Source organism: Amphiura filiformis, chromosome 6 (genome assembly GCF_039555335.1).
Source record: "Amphiura filiformis chromosome 6, Afil_fr2py, whole genome shotgun sequence".
In the NCBI taxonomy this organism is placed as follows: Eukaryota; Metazoa; Echinodermata; class Ophiuroidea; order Amphilepidida; family Amphiuridae; genus Amphiura; species Amphiura filiformis.
The window spans coordinates 25,598,861-25,621,832 of NC_092633.1; the positions used below are offsets into that span (position 1 = coordinate 25,598,861).

Sequence of the window (22,972 nt, forward strand, 5' to 3'; positions counted from 1 at the left end):
ACACTTGGAGAGTATAAAACCACAAAGGTCATGTGAGGTCAAAGGTCAGGTCAAATTTAAAGTTGCTCTGATCAGGCTGTAACTTGGGGAAAATGATCCCTGACACTTGGGGAGTATAAAACCACAAAGGTCATGTGAGGTCAAAGGTCAGGTCAAATTTGAATTGCACCAATTAGGCTGTAAGTCGGGAAAATGATCCCTGACACTTGGGGAGTATGAAACCGCAAAAGGTCATGTGAGGTCAAAGGTCAGGTCAAATTTGAAGTTGCTCGATCAGGCTGTAACTTGGGGACAATGATCCCTGACACCTGGAAAGTATAAAACCGCAAAGGTCATCCGAGGTCAAAGGTCAGGTAAATTTTAAAGTTGCTCCAATCGAGCTGTAACTTGCAGAAAATGATCCTTGACACTTGGAGAGTATAGCATGAGTTTACCCGAGGTCTAAGGTCAAACGATACTAATCAGAATCAATCACCGCCTGACATTCGTGGCTCGTGAGCCACAGTAGCTCTAGTTCATCTTCTTCTCCATATTTTGTTTTTACAGCAGCGGCCCGACTATTACAAGAGTGACCCGGCATACACCTGGTACGAGAGGCAAGCTAAGAGGATGGGACGCAAACTTAACCTGTCTCACCTGTCGGATACAGAATGTCGTCAGATTCTTGACGTCATACAAAGGGACTATCAAATCAGGCAGAAGGAGAAACAGCGCATTAGGTATGTAGACAAAATATGCCGCTGTATACTCGCTTATAAGTATTTCTGTGGTGTAATTTGTGTGAAATGATCGCAGAGACATTTCCCCTTTTGATCATAATTTGTTTTTTAGAAAATGAAATGAGAGAGTTTGAGAATTATCTCACCAGGACCAGCCAAGGATCTTGTAATGATGATAATGATTTGTGATCGTGCATATATGTGACATGATCAAGGGGAATGAGTCACAAGTCGGCCCTGGTTGAAAATGAGTTTTACACATGTTTCTATAAGAGGACATTTAGGACTTTGAGAAACTGAAAACCCCATGTTGATACGAATTTTCTTTGTGAAGTTACATCAATTTATCAATCGCTGAAAACAATATAAAACAAAAGAATTTTAACACTTTCTTTGCCAATATCTCAAAATCAATATTAGCGACATCCGACTCATTTCCCTTGATCGTGACACATATGTAAGCAGTCTGATCCATCCGGACTGAAGGAGGCAATTTTGGAAATAGTTATTTTGATATCATCAGGTTAAAATTGGTGTGATTTGCCATAAGGCAGCTTTTAAAGACCTAGAAGAGAAAGATAAACTACTCTTGATAGTCCGACAATGACATTTGGCTATTCCACACATCCCCTATGAAAGACATGACATTATTTAATCTTCCACACAGGGAGTGTGAATTTCAAATAGGATTACCTGAATGGATGATTCCATTTGAAATTCACACTCCATGTGTGGAAGATTAAAGGTCATGTCTTCCATGGGGGTATATGGATTTCAACTGGAATAGCACATTGCCTATGAAACCAACCAAAATGTGACCAAATTCAAAAGAAAGGTATATTTGCTGGATATGAGCAGAGATATAGACTATGAGATAGGACACTCCGTACAATTAACATGCAAACTGCCTATACCGATGTGAGAACAGTGCAAGAGTCACATTTGCCTAGTCTCGGGCCAGACTCTATGCGGTTATGAATGACGAGTGTCAGGACCACATAATTAACTGATTGTATAGGAGACTAGCACAAGAGTCACATTTTCTGTCCTCAAACTAGCTCCGGAGTGTCTAGGACCTGATATGAGACTCATAACTTTACATACATTGTGCTTATAGAGCCACTTCATCAAGATCACAGCGCTGCTGTTTATAGCAAAATCAGGTCATTTCCTCCAGACAGACAGCTACGTACACAGTTAAGCTTTATAGAATCATGTGTGCTAAATTTGCACAGATTTCAAAACAAAAACAGGAAATCTTGAATTCAAAATTGATATTCAGTAATAAATTTGCACACTGAAATAGATGATAATAGATCAACAAATGTAAATATGATGTTGACTAAGTCAGATGGTCTGATTTGCCTTTTTTACATCGCAAAACTATATACTGCCATCAAAATAAAATTTGATAGTTTGAAATGTTGTTCAAGAAATATATATATATTTGCTTGAAATTATGACATATGCAGTTGACCATATCAAAGTGAGTCATGAAAGGCTTGTTCAGGGTTCAGATGGGAACTTACCTCTGAGTTAGCGTAACACGGAGGTAGTGACTGCAAGGTGATCATTTAATTACTGTCTGTTCAATTAGCTTAGATTCTTGAATTTTTAAGATATTTGAAAAAATACAAAATTGTGGTCAAAGTCATCAAAGAAAAGTGTTAGCACAGCCTTAGACCTAACGTGATTTATACTTTTCAAATTCTAAAGTTCAATTTAAAACCCCATTTCTTTTCAATTTTGGTCTTTCCCCGCGATATTTTTATAACAAGCCGTAGAACGTCGGGTACCATAAACTTTTTTGAATCAATCCATTTAGAGCAATGGGGACGAATGTCATAATGCGCTGAGATAGTATTTATTCGACCATCCGCATCAAGAAGTATTGTCCAGCAAAATAGCTATATTTGCCAGTATGCCTATTGTTTGAAATCCTACTGCTGAAACATTACGTTCTTATTTTTGAACTAAGTCAGGCCCAGCTTATATAAATACATTCTTGCGTATTAATTAATTTATTTATTTATTTATTTATTTATTTATTCATTTATTTATTTATTTATTTATTTATTTATTTATTTATTTATTTATTTATTTATTTATTTATTTATTTTGCGAATGGATCTGAGAAGGTGTAGGCCTATAGGCCTATTATAAAACTACACATTTATTTTCAATTTGTTATTTCGTTTTGTTTGTTGAATATATACAAACTATGAGAAGGACATTTGGAAACAAAAGAACTTTTGTACAAGAAAATATTATGAAACAATCAGGTTACAGAAAACAATTCTTGTAAAGTCACTATATCTGAAAATGTCAAGCGAATGCTGATATTCTTGGGAAGGAATGATGGTATTAAACAAAACTCAATTTACATTGTAAACCAGTTGAAATAAGAACGAAATCCATAATTTTAATGTCATTGTTTAGGGAAAAAATAATGTTCAGAATAATGTTATGCATAAAACGTAATCGCGCCATATAATTTCGCGTAACAAAAACCGGTGGACCATCATCACCTATAGAACCTATCCAATAACCGGAACGGAATAACAATTGAAATGGCAGGACAGATTGGTGACAGATTGTTTTGATAAATTGGATAGGGTCTATGCCCTAAGTTGAGAATGGACCGTCCCACTCGATTTGTAAAAAGGTCGCGAACCCTTTTGGTGGACCCAAGTAACTGCCTAAAATGAGGCAAAATTGAAAAGAAATGGGGTTTTAAATTGAACTTGTGAATTTGAAAAGTATAAATCACGTTAGGTCTAAGGCTGTGCTAACACTTTTCTTTGATGACTTTGACCGCTATTTTTAATTTTTTCAAATATCTTAAAAATTCAAGAATCTAAGCTAATTGAACAGACAGTAACACTGTGGATACTTATTCACACGGTCCCTCCTCAAGGTCGTTAACTCCAAGTGCTCCGTGTAGCAATCACTATCGTGTTAGTGCGCTACCACAGATATTTTTCGGTGGTAAATCTTTTCTTTTGTATTAAGCTTCGTGTTTGTTAACATGATACTTGTTACATAAAGCTACCTCAGAGGCCTCAGAGGTAATTTAGTGTTAGCGTAATACAAACATAACCCTAAGCCCGTCTGAACAGGGCTTCTAATTCTATTGCAAAACCAAATTGCATGACTGAATTGCAGTATTAAGAAACAGATGAAACAGGTGCAGAATTCCTTGTCTATCAAATGATTTCCCATTTATATTGATTGGAGCAGGGAAGATGAGAAGAAATTGGCTATTCCATTCAAAATCCACACTCCCCCTGTTCAAGATTTATTTAAAACCTTCCACAGAAGGAGTATAAGTTTTGAATAGAATATTGGGTTACTTCCATTTGAAATACTCACTCCAGTTGTGGAAGATATGGGTAAAGCCGTAATACAGTGGGAGTATGAGTTTCAAAATGATTAACACTGACCAATTACATCTGAAAAACATACTCCCCCTGTGGAAGATATTTCCAAAATCTTCCACAGGGGTAGTGTGGATTTTAAATGGAATAGCCCCAATGGAGGTACTGAATGAAGAAGAGTCTATTAATACTAGAGTTGACCTTGGCGAGGCAGTATAGAATAAACCTAATGGAGAAACATGCATGAAAATTGATGGATGCATTACAGGAGAAAGAACTTCCTTTTTAGTGTGAAAGGAAAAATAAAAAGGGAATGGGGAGAGAATGGAGTGAGGACTATATTCATAAGCAAGAAAAATGTGCCATTAGTTAATTAATCAGAGGAATGCAAAAGTGTTCAAATTCTTTTGTATTTTAGCAACTGAGAAAATAATCTGATTTTAAAAGCTATAGTGGAATTTTCAATCGAATGAAGACAGCCTGACATAGCGTGGTGATTTTCTGCGTACACTGCACGATGTACGCCAGCGTGTGCAATTGTGCACGAGTAACACGGAAGCGAATCCAACCATGCCAACGCACTTGTGATTGGTTAGTATTGTACCCAAGGCTTGTGTTTCCCACTATAACAATCCAATTTTCATCAGGTTTTTTGCATATTATAGCCTGCAAGGATGTTAATTTTTTGAATAAGATTTTACTTAACAACAAATTTCTTATTGGCCTCCTGTAGTATCCATTCCTTACAATGACACTACTATTTAGTGATTTTAAAGGGACTGTCAGAGGGATCCGCTGAGGACCAAAAAAATATTCTGAAGTCACTTGAAATGGTAGATAAATGAAGAAAACTGAAAATTTTTGAATAATATTATATCGCCCTGCACTACAAGCAGGCTGCACTCATCACCTGTGTATGTCTGCAAGCATGCATTGAATACCATACCGCTCTTTTCAAAGATACTAATCTTACAGGTGCGAGTGATCAGCATAATATGAGTATTCTATAGAATTACAATCCAGGTCTTTATACCTGTTCTTCAACATCTTAGGTCTCAATGCATAGGTACCGCATGCACGTTGTAGTGCAGGGTGATATATTGTACAGCTCAACTGATCATACTTTTCCTACATTCGACCTTGCATGATTTTTGAGTTGACACAGTCATGAAAATAACTATAGATACTTGACAAGACCATTAGTAGCCCAGTTCTGAACCTTTTCATTGATCATTCATAACAATAGGTATCTGATGGATCAGTGAAGATAAGAAGGATTATAATATATCCGTAACCTTGATATTATAGTACATCTCGAGGAAAAGTGCAATGGACATGTTTTCATTTTATGTTTCAAATATCCCGCAAGCATGAAAATTGAGTATTTAACCCAAAAATGAAAATGGAACAATTTATTGGAAATCTGTTTTAACAGATTTTTTTGACATTTTTTTCTGCACTGTATTATACCTAAATTAAGAAATTTGATAAATATTCAAAGAAAATATAGGTCATCCAAAAAATTGTGATTTTTACACATTTTGGGGCAAAAAAGGAAAAATAAGCAAAAATATCAAAATCTGTCTAACAGTTTCATTCATCAAGTTATAACAAACGGCCTACATGCTTAATTTCTAATAAAATATTGAAATTGTGAAAAATATAGGTATTTATTGATTTTCATGTTTTTTCTTGCAAATATGCTAATAATATGCAAATTATGAAATTGCAAAATAAAGTTTCTACATAGCATACATCTTTCAAGTATGATGTTCAAAATGACAGACATCAAAAAGAGATTCGATGAAATGTAAAGGTGTAGTAACAATTTTGGCATGGACTGTCTGGTTAGGCAAAGTACGGTAAGTTGAGCTGTATTCATCTATTGCTATGGTAGTCAATCCTGTTATACATCCTCACTTCTATGGTGAATTGGATTTGTACAGGAATAAAGAATTCAGATTTGTTTCTCTTGACATGAAAACACGGTATCTACATTAGTAAATATTCTAAAAGTGCCCAAAATTGGAATTTGTGGGTAACAGTGTAGTTTGAGATTGACGGATCTCTGAATGTCCATTTAATCATACATTTTTGTTCTGACACAAAATTCTAAAACTAAAATTAGGCACAGATACGTCTCAGTATCAGTTCACTTACAATCTTAGTCAAGCTAACTGTATGCTTATCAACAGGACATCAAAATATATGAAGTCAAAAAGTATGGCACTCAGGTGAAGTATCCTGAGTATGGACTGATGAAAAATTCCATTAAAGGCTTTCCTGAAAAAGATGCTCATATTCTTATGGATAAATTACAAGAGTCATTCAAGTGCCAATATCTTTCTTAGAATATGTCATTTATGTGTATTACTGACTGAGTGAACCACTTCCACTAGGATCCACAACATGCTCATATATCAAGGCACAGTTCTTTAACCCCAATACATTTCCACATTCATTGAATGACCTTCGAAAATTTGGGTACAAAAACTCATACTCTGAAACCTGAGGTCAAATTTTGCACTATGATTGTTTAATTGAGGTTATTGAACTATGCCATTTGGATGAGGCCATTGTGGTCCATAGTGTTCCTGGCAAGACATGTGAGATATTAGCAGTTTTTGTCTGAGGTAACTGAAGTCTCTTGGAAAATTACACCATTTGACATTATGTGATTAAAACTTCATGTACAGAAATGGGCTATTCCAGTTGAAATCCATACACCCCGGAAGAAATGGCTGCAATCTTCCACCCACAGGGAGGTGACAGACATTATGTGAACCATTAATTAACAGCATGGAAAACATCAACAACTACCAATATTTAAAAAAAAAGTTTATAAAATGAAATGTATTTAATTGTTCTTAAATAATTTGGGATAGTCTCTACTTTGCTTATTTGTAAACATGTTACAAACTTTCAGATTTTGAAAAATGGTAAAAAAGTTTTCAATTTTGTTTTGTATTTCATTATGCAGCATGAGAAATTTCTGGGTGTCAGGGTTTAGAAGTCTGAAAAAATAAGTATCTTGGGAAAAACAAGTACATGGCATACACTGATTTTAACTAAATAAAAGAAAAATTTAAAATAATTCAAAATGAAGCCACTATATTCTTCCGGAATATTTTTTTCTTAAGAAATTACAACAAACTCCATCAGACAAGCTTATTGATGTGTATCAGTTTTCATCTTACTGAAATATCAAGTTTCATAGTTTTACTACAAAAACATCAAGTTTCATAGTTTTGCTACAAAAACATCAGGTGTCTGCATAATTTTGTTACAAAAATATCAAGTTTCATATGTGTTTTTTTTGTTGCACACAAGAATCCATCAACTGCCCTCCTCGCCCAGAGAGGGTGAAAGCTTCATTTGAGGCATATACCGCAATCATTTCATTTCCTCTCTGCATGCATCTCAAATACCCACATCCTCCATGCTGTAGTATAACATCAAAATACGTCCTGCTCGCCATCTCAGAAATCTTCATTTTAATGTAAGAATTACACTCTTTGTGGTTTAGCATTAGCAGGTATATTACTGAGCTACAGTGAGCATGGTTGTGAGATAGTCCTGTGGGGTAGACCCTTCTGCAACACAGCTGCCTCCCTCTTGGATTCAAAGCTTAATGTAGCTTTGTCTGTAGAAACTAGTGTGAGGTCAAATGATTGCTGCCTTGTGATAAGAGAGAAAAAAAGGTTATACATTCATTCAAATTTGTTGTTCTAATCTTATTGCATTATCTGCATTATATATTCTTTCTAATAAATGTGCACTTTGTCAGTTTGTGATCCACAGCCTCATCTACCCAACTTACTTCAAAAATGTTGATTTTTTTTTATACCATCAAAAATTAGGACTACACAATGTTTGTGTGCAAAAACATTCTTGCCGATTCAGACATTTGACAAAGATATTGTCCAATTTGTATTTCCTGGCTTTCAATAGTCAGGAATTACCACACAGTGGCCTATTGGGTGCTGTAATACATGTGTAACTTGCATATTCAATGTCGAAAATCAACTGAAATTTTAGAAATAAGTTTTTTTTCGATGGATATATCAAACCATACTTAAAATGAGGATGCTAAAATCATGAAATGCCCCTTTTCAGGATTGTGTTTTATCTTATTGTGCTTTTGTCCAAAATGTGTCGGGTGACAATATCCAAATACCCTTAAACTTAAAACATCAGTCAATTTTGTAGGTACCACTAAACTCATAGGCAACTTTAGGCAAGACAACATCATCCAGTATTGGTGCATTTTGTAATCAACACAGCTTCTTTGATCATATTTCAAACTCTTATACATTTTGTTAAATGCTTGCAAAAAAGAAGAGAATTTTACGTGCTTGTGAATAATTTCTGCTGACATTGATGCTAGTTAACACAACATCTTTTTTCAACTAATAATAGTGAAGCATTTATTGAAGCACTAGTAAAAGTAAATGTGATTATAGGGGCAAGGACTACAACTACTGCACTGAAAATTTCATTTCAGCACAGACAACAGTTGTGGAGTTACAGCCAAAAATGAGGGAAAACCAATATTTGATCAATAAATCAATAAAACTACTTGCATTGAGTTGCTGAATTTTCAGTGCAATAGTTGTAGTCCTTGCTCCTATAATGCGCTATAATTTTTGAGAAAAATGCAAAAATAGGCACAAAATTGGCCAGGGGTGTATAGTACCCCCTTAATGTAGGAAAGGTACAGACCCATATTACAAAACATTGCCATTATAGTTGGTCGCCATGTGTGTGTGTTTCGGAAATCACTTAGTTTGGGTGTATATATCAGCTCATTTCACAAAAGCACCACAATATTTTTTCATAGATTTTAATCAATAAAAATATAGAAATCGACTTCTTTATTATAATATCTAGGTCAAATGTAATTTCTGGATACTGAAAATATCTTTACAAAAAGGAACTTGGAAAGGCAAAATATCATGTATTCAAATCTTATCTTTTATTATGTGCATGCATTATGTGACTCAGTATTATGAGGTATATCGGTATATTGATATATGCGTAGGATGATCGTGGCTGTGTGTATATTATATGGCAAATTTTGCTCGCTGGCATGCCTGGTACTATTATGTTGCTCTTTGTATCTTAAGTGTCTGCAGATGTGATGAATTTATATATAAATCATACTATCACATTATCAGGGCTTATGGTTAACTTTTATATTATGTTATTAATATTTTATAGACGTAGTGGTGATAGAAAATTAACTCAGAATTATTATGGATATAAAATCCACACTACCCCTGTGGAAGATTTTGGAAATATCTTCCACAGGGGGAGTATGAATTACAAATGGAATGAACACATTAGGTAGCTCCATTTGAATTTTAAACACCCTCTGCTAAAGATTCAATCTGAATCTACTACAGAGGGGCAATGAGTTTCAAATGGAGTTTTCTAATGTGTTCATTCCATTTGAAATTCATACTCTCCATGTGGGAGATATTTCCAAAATCTTCCACAGGGGGAGTGTGGATTTTAAATGGAATTGATGATAGAATATTTACTCATAATTTATTTATTAGACTCTTGTCCCCTCTGTGAGACTCCCCCTGTTGGATGCTATATAGTCATTACAAAAATTGTGGGTGGGGGAGGGTGTGTATGTATGGTTAGATGTATCGGTTATATTGGATAAATTTGTATGTCCTCTTAGGTGTGTCTCTGCTTGTCTGTATCTGTGTGTTTCCATTTCAATGGTGCCTTTGAATTAAAATGCAGCAGCCACTATGTGAATCCATTTTAGTCCCTGCTTGTGCAAATGGTCTCTGAAATGAAGCAAAATTGATAGGATATGGACTTTGGGAATGTAGCTACATGTTGCATGGACCTGTTATGCATTGTATGACACAAATTACATCTAGACTTCCAGTATCTACATTATGCCAGAAGGTTAAAAAGCTAGATTTCTTTTTAACACTTTGTTTTGTTCATCATATGAGCAACGTGTTCATGCCAATACATATGCAGTGTGTAAAGCTTAGATGCAAACAAGTTGGCAACATATAGCAAGAGTCCTAGTCATCTTTACCGAACCTTTTTCTTCACTGAGATGCCTCAGGCCACCATGAGTATTGACTGCTTCTATGGCGTGTATGTAGAAGACCTGCCACTTACGTCACAACTATGCATACATAAGCCAGCTCTGTGAGGAAAATTTCTATCAAAAGTACTCATAAGCATTTTATGTTTAGATGAAAGTACAGTTTGGAGTAAGGAAAATAATAAGAAATATCGTGTACCATGCTTTTAAGATGTGTAGTCCATTTATATAACAGTTTATGTTGCTAAAGTGCATACATGTAATGTAGTGCGAAACTTGCACAACACACATTGTCCATTGATTAATTTGATTAAAATGGATATTATGGTGAAAAATAACATAAACTTGAATACAGAGACATTTCCTGAATCATGTGACTAGAGAACATTAATAAATCATGTGACTAGAGGATGAGTTAAAATGACCCCAAACTTGAGATGAATCTGGTATTTATTCTTAGCTATTATTACCAGCGTGTCCAGGATCTGTTCCTGCGGGGGCTCAGAGGGGCTTTCAGAGTTAGACGGAGGGCTTAATAGCTAAAATCAACAAATTTCGGCTGGTTTTACATGGTTTTTAACAACTTGAGCGGGGGCTTCAGGCCCCAAAGTACCCCCCTGGACATGCCACTGATGATGTAAAAAAAGACAAATGTAGCAGCCGACAAGTGCATCCTTTTGATATGGATGTACACATGTGATTGCATTCCACCCGTTTTGATCTGTCTTCATCTGTCATCTGTTGTCCATTCCCCGTTGTTCACCCTTCCCTGGTCCACATTCCCTTTTATTATTTACAAAATTAATAAATATTCAAGCAAACAAATATATCATAGCTGTAGATTCCACATTAAACGGTATAGAATCTGTTCCTTTTGTGCATTTCATATTTTATTATAAGCCTGTGATACAGCATGATAAAAGCCTTATGACATTTCTACTAGTCTGATTTTCATCAGAATAAGATGAAATCTGAAATTTAATCTCAATGTACAGAATGTGTGCGTTGAGATGCTAGGGCATGTAAAATGAATGCATGTCTCCCGATATTTACATAAACGTCTATTCTGGTTAAATGTCAAGGAGAGATTAGAGGTTTTGGTTCTGGGCATCTGAGGCTCAATCCAAAATCTAGGCAGGAAGTGAATTTTCCATGTCATGATTTCTTGTCGGCTGTTGAGTCGCTTAATTTTGGGATACCTTCAGGTGCTCAATTTTAACTTGATAATATTAAAAGAGCATAATGCTCTGAATATTCTAGGCCTGTCATATATATTGAAATTCAGATCCTGGTAAGGGGCTGTGCAATAATTATGAGCCCTGGGTCCTTTTTTAGAGTGTATTATTTAAAAGGTGCCCTATGAATGTGTGCCAGAAATTGCTTGCCCCCCCCGCTTGCCAAAAATGCTTGCCCCCCCCCTTTCCCCCTTTCAGCTGTCAACAAAATTCTTGCCCCTCTAATTTTACCCTCCCCAGTTGCTCATAATTATATTGTACAGCCCTACAGGACACAGTCTATGAAATTTCTAAACCATTAAATTGTACCTGTGTTTCTGTTCTGCAAGCAAAGCTGCTTTCATAGTATTATTTACCATTTTAAGCTTCATTAATGCATAGTTGGATTAACCCAAATCAGTTATTTCCTCGTCTAAATCACTTTTTTCACACTATTATACTTCCACATTTAAAAAGGCTACATCTTGGCTGTTGGTGAAATGAAAAACTGGATTTGCATAATACATCTATCTGAATTTGAAATATAACAACTTGATATGAACATTTAATTGTTGTAGTCAAATTTTTTAATCAAGTCATTTTGAATGACCACATATATGTAAAGCATTAGCAGCTTCATTTACCTGCATATTTTGCCCAGATACTTGCAATCGCCATGGGATAGCCACTCAAGTTCCGGCCAGTGGTAGTGGGACGCAAATGTTGGACACTTATTGGTTTAGAATGTAGGTTAAATTGCTAGGTATTGATTTTTAGAACATACAAGTAGGGGAAACCCAGCCAGTATGCCGGTAAATGATATAGTGGTTAAATGTTGTGGTACAACAAAGCGACTGAGTTAATGTTACTGCTATAACATGGATTTGTGTTATGCACACTAATGAAACTAAGAAATGTAGGTTTGGATCAATATCAAGTACACCGTATATTTAGAATTTGACTACTGCTTCTTTCCATTTAAAACTGGAAGATCTCAAATGATGTACAAAACTTGTTTGATTAAAGGAGTATTTCGTGATCCTAGCACCCTCTTTTTATGACATCTTTCAGTATATATCCACGAGAAAAGCTTATTCCCAAAATTTCAGTTGATTCTGATTTTATGCGTTTGTGAGTTATGCATGATTATGTGTATTACACTGCTCCATAGGCCACTGTTGTAATTTCGTTCTATTCAAATTTGGTGATATTTTTGCTAAACAAATTAATCTGCAAGAAATTTTTTTTGTACATAAACATTTTGGAGCCAGAGGTTTCCAGTGGTATACAAATCTCAACTTTTTTGGAGAAAAGTTGGGGGACGAGGCTGTGGATCATGAAATGCCCTTTTTAGCCTTTTTAAGACATCATGTGGTCTAAGCAGAAGGATTTTTTTTCATTGAGGCCACTGCTTGAAAATAATTCACACCAATAAAAAGTGTGATCTATACATCACTACATTGTAGCCAAATTCTGAAGTCACAATTATTGAACAATATTCATCTCATCTAGCAGTGTTGCTGAAACTCACTCATATTTTTTTCTTGAAAATTTTAAACTCAACTCACAACGATATGAAATTTGGTTTTTCTCATCAATAAATGGATGTTGGTTGGAAAAAAGGTTTTTGTATGTATTGTCTATCCTTTTTAATGTGTAAGTTTAGATGGCCGACCTTTTCATTTGATAGCATACCACACTGTTGTAGACGCAGACATTGTCTACTGCAAGTTTATTTAGTGTTGTGATATCTTCTGGTTCTTGATGGATCTAGACGTGTATTAACCCCCTGAGCACTACCTGCCGATCTAACATTGCCTCTGATTGGTCAATTACATGATATCTTCACTTAACTTTAATCACCAATCAGAATGGAGCTTTGAAAATAATTCACCCGAATTTTTTTTGCATGGTGAAATTATTCTAACAATGTTGATGATTGGTCCAATTGATACTGAAAACTTCTTTTTGACCAATCGGCAGGTATAGTTCTCATGGGGTTTTAAAAACTCTTTGGGTTTGGTATGTCTGTGGACAACTTAATGCTCTGAGTACTGGCCATAGGCTTCAACATAAGAAGTCCCAAATTTTGGGATATTTTCTCAAAATATCAAGAGCTATCTCAAGAACCACTGAAACAATACTGGGCTTGTTTATACTCATTTTAATGCATTTTACATGCTGATTCCAAATATGGTCATGACAATGTACAATTCTGACATTTTTGAATTTTTTAAGAAAATTTGGAACTTGTCGTCTGCAGACGCCCATGTGAAAAGGGTAAAAACTACAAGACCTACTACAGTGTTTGTGTTCATGGATATACACCAAACTTTTGTTCATTTTACATCATATCGTCAGTCGCTACACATAGTGGTGTATGTGATGGACAAAATATGTTTTGGTGAAAACATGTTTGAAGGATAGTTCGTAAAAGCTAATCCTAACCCTAATCATAACCCTAATCCTTACCCTAACCCTAACCCTAATTTTGTGTAAAATTACATGAAGGACTAACCCAAGTCACACACCTTTAAGACATCACAACAATATTTTGCTCTTATCTGAACTTGATGTAAACACTTGAATTTAATTGATACAAGCTACATGTATTCATTGCCACAATGATGTTATGCTTTCTACATTATCTTGAGATGTTAAGGAGTTTAAGTCAAAGACTTCAATGTCAACACATTATCTCACAGTAATTCAACACCCTGTGCAAAAACCCGTAGCCACAATGGCGAGGAGATGGGTTTTCTTAAGGAATCAATCGGTGATGAAAAGCTGGGGTTATATCATCAACCACTGCTCAAGTGATGAACTATAGACTTGGGGGATGCGTGATACTCGATATTATAGATGCAATACCTTGTATTCGCTGAAAGGAGAAGATTTGATTTATGGGGAGAACAAGTTCCGTTGATGAAATTATCTCTTTCTTTTTCTTTTCAATGAGGGGAAGATTTGATGAATGAGGAACAGATCTGCTTTGACAAACTGCTCTGTTTTCTTCCTGTCAAATGAGGATATTAAAGGCGCCAATCAATGTTGGGAGAGCAGTGAATTTTTTTATTGACGGATATAATTTGTGTTATTTAGTCAGACAGACCAAGTAAGGTCGGTTGGCCAGGATTTGTATTTTTTTTATGGAAGAGGCTAAATGACCCTAAAATTTCACCAACTAAAGCTTGAAAAATCTTTGCTGATAAATTTCCTGATTTTTTTTTTAAATTTTCTGTAAAAATCAATCCACTTTGGTAAAAAAAATACTGGCATACTATTGATTTGTTTCTATTTGGCATGTGCCATACTGTATTTGCCAAATGTTGTATCATCTTAAATTAAGATAAATTATACAAAGATCAAGAGAACTCAAAATAGACATGTTTTGATACAATTGAATGCAGTTGGTATACATTTTCTAAAATATTCTAAAATTTAATGTCATGTTTTCAAACTAATTTGATATAAATGTGCACAGTGCATCATTATTTCATTAAAGGAACACTTCCAGAAGTATTTCAACTTCATCATTATAAAATATAAATTCACCTGATATAGAGAAAAATGGACATTTTTGCATGCTTTGCACACATTTGTCTCAATAATTTGGCTGGAGAATTAACATTATGATATGCTCTCATAGGAAACTTGTGTGATTACCTTTGACAGTGAGCATGTTTGTTTGTTTTATTTTTTCTTTAATTTGGGACACTCAAAAAGCATAATCATCTTTTCTTCCTTGAGGCATGTCAGTTTTTTGTGATTTCTGTATTATGTCCATCACACTAAGATCCAGAAATTTAGTCAGAATTAAGGAACACTGTGGTGTTAAAGGTTATGTACATTGATAACTATTGAACAATGTATAAAAAAAGACGAAAACTGAATACCAAAATCATTGAGAAATCTGAAAAATAGAGGTGATCTGGACTACTTGACACATTATATGAGATCATACTCTTCACTTTCTAATAATGAGAGCACACACAACTACTCGAGGCTATTTACCATAGATCGACCAGACTAAAGACATGTCCTTTGTGTCATATGATGTGGAAATGATGTCCAAAGATTGCTACCAGCTATTAGAGGTAAGATTCATCTGTAAGACCTTGTCAGATATACAAAGTTCATATTGATGATCATCTGTGAGAGGAAGTTATTGCATTATTGAATCTGTGAAACTTCACATCTATAATTTACCAAAATTGTTCAAGGGTGTTTCTGTAATGGAAAGGAAACAAGAAATAATGAGACATGCCCAGCCTGTTTAGAGGGAGGTTTGGGTAGGATTTTTTGTTTGTTTCACAATCATATTTAGTTAATGATTAGAGATTGGAAGGTGCTTCCTTGTAGATGACTGTCTCCTGGGATGATAATGACCCTTAAAGGCCTATTCACTGATTTTCCTATCCGGAGGATCAACAAAATAAGACATTTTACATAATCTGTAATTTCTCTACTTAAAAGTAGAGAAATTTCTTTGAATGGGGCCTGAGCTTTCTTAGTAATGGTGTTTTCCTTATTTTTTTGCCAAATTTTTCATTTCAAAAATTTTTACACCTTCGCTGAGATCACTGAATAGGCCTTAAAGTTAGCACCATAAAAGTAGGAAAGAAAATATTTCTTGAATATAGATGTATAGTTTGCTAATTAGACTCATACTCTACTGCTTGCATTGGCCATAACATGACAAGCTCAGGCAGTTTTGGACTGCTAAGACTGGTGATGAGCAATGGTACAACATAATTAAATCCCTAAATCTGCAGCAAACAATTAAAAATTTAGGTTTTTATACAGGACCAGCCATATGGTATTGTAGGAGACAAGAGTTGTGGAATTTTCTTTGTCATATGGGCCCCATTGCCATTTCAAGGAAGTCATACTACTCAAGACAGCAAATGTAGAAGGTAAATTACCAACACATTTCTTGCATTTCTAAAATGAAATGTCAGTCCATACGTGTGGGTCATCAAGAACACCACTATATCAATTATTGGACCCATTTTGAGAGACACAAGTGTCGGACATGGAAACAATTTTACAATTTTGCCTAATGTTGTGCTTAATCCTGTTGGAAACACATTTATATATTTTTGTTGAAGATTTTGTAAATAATGTTTTTTAAATTTGTAGTAAAATATATATTTTACTTCAAACAGGCAAATATGATACATATGTTTCTAGCCCACACATTGATAATGGTATTATGTGAGAGCCACTTTAAAATAAGTGTACACAAAAAATGCCAAAACGAGATGAGAAAAATACCTCAAAAGCCCCATCAACAACCCTTTGTGACATAAAAGCCTCTCTTTCTTGGAATAAATTTACATCTAGTATCACATTTAATTGTGTTTGTAACATTAGAACCACCAGAGACTAATGCTGTCTTTCCTGATGCAGGATGTCCAATGAGAATTTCTATGTGTAACTATAGGAACGGCAATGTTGTTTTACCTATACCTGGGTGTCCAGTGCATATATACTGGAAAAACAACACTATTCTCTTATGTTACACAGCTGTGAATGCAGAATTCAATGCTTATACTGGTCAAAGAGAAAGACCACTTATTCTATACCATGTCTTTGTCATATTTACCATATAGCATTTGATCACATAACACTTATCTTTCAAACTTAGAATTCTTCAGTGTGTAAATTAGGGGCCGAAGTTTACCGTTTTCTAAAATCCATTTTCCGTGTTGTAATCCGTGTTATAAAATTTGTAAATTCATGTTTTATGAATAAAGCTTAAAATGTATAAACAATGATTATGAATGACATTAATGTCACAATGAAGTGTTCAATATCGCGATCAATATGCTCTGATTGGAATATTCTCACGATAACAGCCGACTGTTACGATGTTAGGATGAATAGGGGTTAATTTCGGTATTATTAAACAATGATTTTTATCATAAAAATTGACACACACAACTCAAGATTGATTTTAACATTTATTTTTTTTATCTTTTAACAATTTTTGTCATGTCATACAAAAATGCAATTTTCCGTTTTGTACCTCCGATTCTGTGATTTCTTTTCGTTTTCCAAAAAACGGAAAACTTTGGACTCTAGTGTAAATATGTATGAAGAGTTCAAATGCAAAAAGTGATATATCAATTTTTCTTGATTTGAGATATAGACAAATATAATGCATCAAATACAAAGAACATAATAAGACATATATTAGCTAGCATTAAAGAGCAGATGTTGGTGGCAGGGGTCGCATTTAAGGAGTTAGCGCGTCCAGGGACTCCTTATTTTTTTATTTTGGCCATTTTGGACTCCTTAAATCACAAGTTGAAAGTGATCAAAGGGTCAGATAAAAACTGTATGGACTCCTTAGTTTTACGATGCACAGAGGCGTAAATCAGTATAAAAATCGTCAATCAAAAGTAAAAAAATAAAAAGATCAGTAAATCTTCCAAATCACCATAGGCCAACGACACTAATAATTTCACTGGAATATTTGACAAGTTCCAAAGCTTAGAATTTCGGACAGGTTGACTCCTTAAATTCTCATTGGACCCCTTAAATGTTGGTTTTGCAGATACCAAAGGGTCCAAAAAAAATTAAATTGGACCCATTGATTTTTTGTGCTCGCGCTACCCCTGGTTGGTGGCCTTTATGCAAAGTTTGAAAATGGCATACATTGCATATTTGCATCTAAATTCCTCACATGAACAATAGTGTTGTTTTACCAATACCTGGTTGACCATCAGCTCATATAAACTGGTCATCCAGGTCCAGGAAAAACAACACTATTATCTTATGTTACAAAGCTGTAAATGCAGAGAATACAAATGTAAACTATGTGCAAAAAAAGTCAGATGGCCCCTAAATTCTATCTAGCTACCAGAATTATGCAGTCTGGCAAGATCTGTCATTTGTCCTTCTGAGGATATGAAAATTATTTGACATACATGTAAGGCAAAAAAAAAAAAAAGATTTGTCTCATGTCCCATGGGAGTTTGAAATCTAATGCGGGATACAGTTTTTATTTTATCAATAAATCAGGTGTTCCGGGGGTTATCCCCTTAAAACTCACTGGTTTTGGTCCATTATTTTATGCCAATGGCAATTTGTCTTCATTTTCGGAAAATAAAATAAAAATTGTGAAATAAAATTTTATTTTTGAACGTTTTTACCATCAGAAATCCGATGCGTGCAGGGGACATGAGACAAATCTACTTTTTGGCCTAAATATTTGTAAATTGTCAAAACCAATATCTGATTAACCTTTATTTTGCATACTGAATGCAAATAATACATGGTCAAAATAGCATAGTTTCTACCATGCACCATGTCTTCCATCATAGTGCTGTAACTCTTTGTCACATAATATATCTTCCAAACTCTTGAAAGATGTATGCAGAATTTAATATTTAAGTGTTCAATAAAGTATGGGCATCCATCACACCTGCTCTCCATCACCACATACATAGGGTTGCCAAACCCGAGATTTAGTAGCCCAATTGGGCAACTTTTGAAGATTTACCCGCAATTTTTGACAATTTCATGTCCCATAGAAACCAATGGTTAAGAAAAAAATTGGACAACTTTTCAACATTGGCTGCCAAGACTTCCGATAGTTACCTGTCCAAATATAAACCAATGGTTAAGAGAAAAATTGGGCAACTTCTTGATTATTTGACCCGCAATTTGGGCTGAAATTTGTTGGCAACCCTGCACATAAATAATATGTGACATAATCTGATCCAATCAGACCATAGATGGTAGTTGCTGAGATAATGGCAAAATTAGGAAGTAAAAAACAATGAAATACATAAGGAAATTGATATTGTAAAGACTTGTAACTTTGTAACCAAGTAGGCTACGGATATGCAGTATTCAGTATTAGTAAGCTTTGGTACTGGGCTAATAGATGTTGATAATCATTCAGTTTTCAACATTCCCTCCTTTGGACTGATTATATCAGATTGTGTCAAATTTATGACATAATCTGATGATCAATCAGTCTTACTTAAGGCCAGAGTAATGGAAGACACATTCGTCCACGACCGAATTTGAGATTTTTTGATATTTATCAACACTAAGATGTATTCTTTCACTTGAAACTGATAAAATACAACTTGCTAATATTTATTCGTATTTTTGTTTGATTTATTTCACTCTTTTCAGCTCTAAAAAGTCACATGGCTCAAGACAGCTTAGTAAATTGGCGGAAATAATGAGTCAGAAATGTGCAAATCACGAAATATTGTGATTACTGCAGCGATTCGCGTAAGCGTGACGCCAAGCGCAACTCTGCTGCTGTATGTCCAACGCAGTCAAGGCGCGTTCGGTATGTTGTTAACGCCAGCAAATGTGGTGTAAACAAAACAAAAATTTGCAGTCAAAATGCCACTTGGATTTTTTAATTATTTTGAATTTTGGCGCACTGAAAACAGACATTATAGATTCATTGGTGCAAAAAGATGCCTATTTAGACCATGCACCAAGTGTGAAAGTCTTACCATTTTAAAATATAAGGACGTTTTGTGCATAATTTTGACAATTTTTTACTAAAACATCGATTTCTCAGAGTTCACTTTTGACAATATTGCGCGATTTTTGTGACAAGATAACTCGAAAAATATGCAAGCAAATGGTAAACTTTTTGCACTATCCTTTAGAGTAGGCCTACATCAAAGTCTAGGGAAGGTTTTTTAATTTTTTCAAAATATTTGTTTTAAACAAAAATATACACCATTATGTGCGATTTTTAGCCTAATAGAGTGACAAAACAGCTTTTTTTACATGTTTTTTTCAATATTTTTAAAAAAGAGACAAATTAAAAAAAAAAAAAACCTTCCCTAAGTTTGTGTCTCTTCTTCATGAAAAGCTAACTGAATTTTTTTTACTCGTAACGGATTTTTTTCTAAGTTGTCACAAAAAAATTGGGGTAAAAAAGCGATTTTTTGTGATTTTTTCAAAAACTCGAGAGTTTTGAACAAATCCGACATCACCATGGGATTCCCTGACTCATTTCCTTTCCAAAAATGTATAGTTTTATATACTTTGGACATACAATTCACAAATAATGATGCTCGAAAAGGTCCATGTTCTTTCCCATTACTCTGCCCTTAAGGTAGAAACATCGGCTACGGTGTCATGCACAGATTTGGTTTAAAATGATACAGGATGTGTAATTGGGTGAAAAAAACTTGCCTGCCAAATTTTAATTTTTGCCAACAAAGCGTTTTTGAGTTATGCCATTTTTTATCATTAGGAAACCCCATTGACTTTGTACATAAAGTGGTTTTGACACTAAGCCTCGTTCACTAAAATTGGTAAAAGTTTGAAAATGGCTACTATGTTTAAATATTATTTTTCTCCTTTCTATCCCCTTTATAGAACTGCTTTTTGGATCTTTTTATTACAAAAATGTTACCAAATAATATTAGTGACTTTTTTCCTCTATATTGGCCAGTAATAAAGGGGATATTTGAAGGTAATGTTAGTACTTGCTCAAATTTTCTTGATTTGATCTAGAAACACTGAATGACCCAATTTCATAATTATTGTCTAAGCTAACCATAGGTCCAATTTGAACAAATAAGGTGTCATATGAAAGGTTATTAAATTTAGAAACTTTTCTCGCCAGCTTTTTTAAATAAAGTGTTTCTATTTTAAGTTATGAGTGTTTCTAGATTTCCCTAATTTAAAAATAGAAAAAATGATTTTTCTCAAAAATTAAAAAAAAAAAAAAAAAAATCTGGCGAGAGAATTTAGATATTAGGCTTATTAACCACCCCACAAACTATGGAAACCATATCACATTCCCTCTAGGCTAGCAATAATTATTTGTGGGAAAAATTAGGGAATTTTCAAAAAATAAAGAAAAACATAAGAAATGTTTGAATTTTCATGAAACATTAAAAATAAGTGGAGTAAAGACTTATCTTAAATTGGTTATATATTTGATATGGATACATAATTCTGATTTGATATAGTGGCTATTTTCCTGCATGGGCCTATTATCCGATGCTCCTAGAATAAATTAGACATAAAAGGCAATTGCAAAACAGTAGAAATTTGCTCCTGAAAACACTTTTATTTGCTAGACGCATAGGTTTTTAATTTGACAATAGGAAATTGACATATTATTTTTTAATAATAATATAAATAATAATAATAGCTTGAAAATCACAATACTGAATTGTACATGGTAAGATGTAGTTTGTGTGCAGCCTATTCAATTTAGATTGAAATTGGATGGAAACACAGATATTGAAACATGTGGAAACTATATGAGGAAAATACAAATTCCTCTTTTGTAAGTAGAAAATGTCAAGTATTTGATTGATTTCCAAGCTAAAACTACACACTTATAAATAACTCTGTTATTGGGTAATTCCAGTAAAAATTAATACACCCCCTGTAGATATGACCTTCGTCTTCCACACAGGGAGTGTGAATTTCAAGATAGCAGTGTGGTGAGTGCAATCTCTCAATATGTGCTGTCTACTGAAGATAGCAGTGTGGTGAGTGCATTGACTCAATATGTGCTATCTACTGAAGATATCAGTGTCGTGAGTGTAATGACTCAATGTGTGCTATCTACTGAAGATAGCAATGTGGTGAGTGCATTGACTCAATATGTGCTATCTACTGAAGATAGCAGTGTGGTGAGTGTAATGACTCAATATGTGCTCTCTACTGAAGATAGCAGTGTTGTGAGTGTAATGACTCAATGTGTGCTATCTACTGAAGATAGCAATGTGGTGAGTGCATTGACTCAATATGTGCTATCTACTGAAGATAGCAGTGTGAGTATAATGACTCAATACATGCTATCTACTGAAGATAGCAGTGTGGGGTTACCAGAGTGGGTGGTTCTTCCATAAAGGGGTGTGTGAATTTCAAATGGAATAGCCTATTTGCATGCACCTGTCACCTTGGACAACAAAATTGTGCACCCTTGATTTAACCCAATGAGAACTACATGCCTATTGGTCAAAAAGAAGTTTTCTTTATCAATTGGACCAATCAGTAACATTGTTAGAATAATTTCACCACACAAACAAATTGGGGTGAATTATTTGCAAAGCTCCATTCTGATTGGTGATTAAAGTGAAGATGTCACGTAATTGACCAATCAGAGGCAATGTTATATCAGCAGGTAGTGCTCAGGGGGTTAATCATGCATCTACTGTCCCATCATTTAGATATCCTTTCGTAATATGATGATGCAATGCGGGGAAACGGAAAGCAAAGAAATACAATTCCTTGTTACTGACAAGAGAACTCAAAAAAGTACCCGAGTTGTTTTCACAGTTCATCACAAGTGTTTTAGATGCCCATTCTGCGTGTGGTTTTACCTTAGGGTAACCAATTTATATTATTTATCACAAACACGACCCGCTGATTGTCAGTTTATGCAAACAAGCTGAGGCATCAAATACCTACTGTGGCATTTTAGGGAGTAAATCCATGGTTCAGTGCAAGAAGGGTGTAAGTGCAAAGTAATAAGAAAGCACTAAGATACTTTTTGCATCCAATCAACAAATTAACGTTGCCGGTGTGTCAGAAGCTATAGGGGAAAAAATGCTGGGCAGATGTTCAAGT

General features: G+C 34.6%; 1 protein-coding gene across 3 annotated transcripts in view; it reads left to right on the forward strand.

Annotated features, from left to right (window-relative positions):
- Nucleotides 1-22,972, forward strand: part of LOC140155184 (uncharacterized) — a 256,145-nt gene that overhangs the window by 90,612 nt on the left and 142,561 nt on the right. For all 3 annotated transcript variants that reach the window (XM_072177919.1, XM_072177918.1, XM_072177920.1), the window contains exon 2: nucleotides 547-719. In XM_072177919.1, coding sequence (XP_072034020.1) covers nucleotides 610-719 — 110 coding nt within the window. In that variant the 5' untranslated portion in view covers nucleotides 547-609. The remainder of the gene's footprint in view (nucleotides 1-546; nucleotides 720-22,972) is intronic.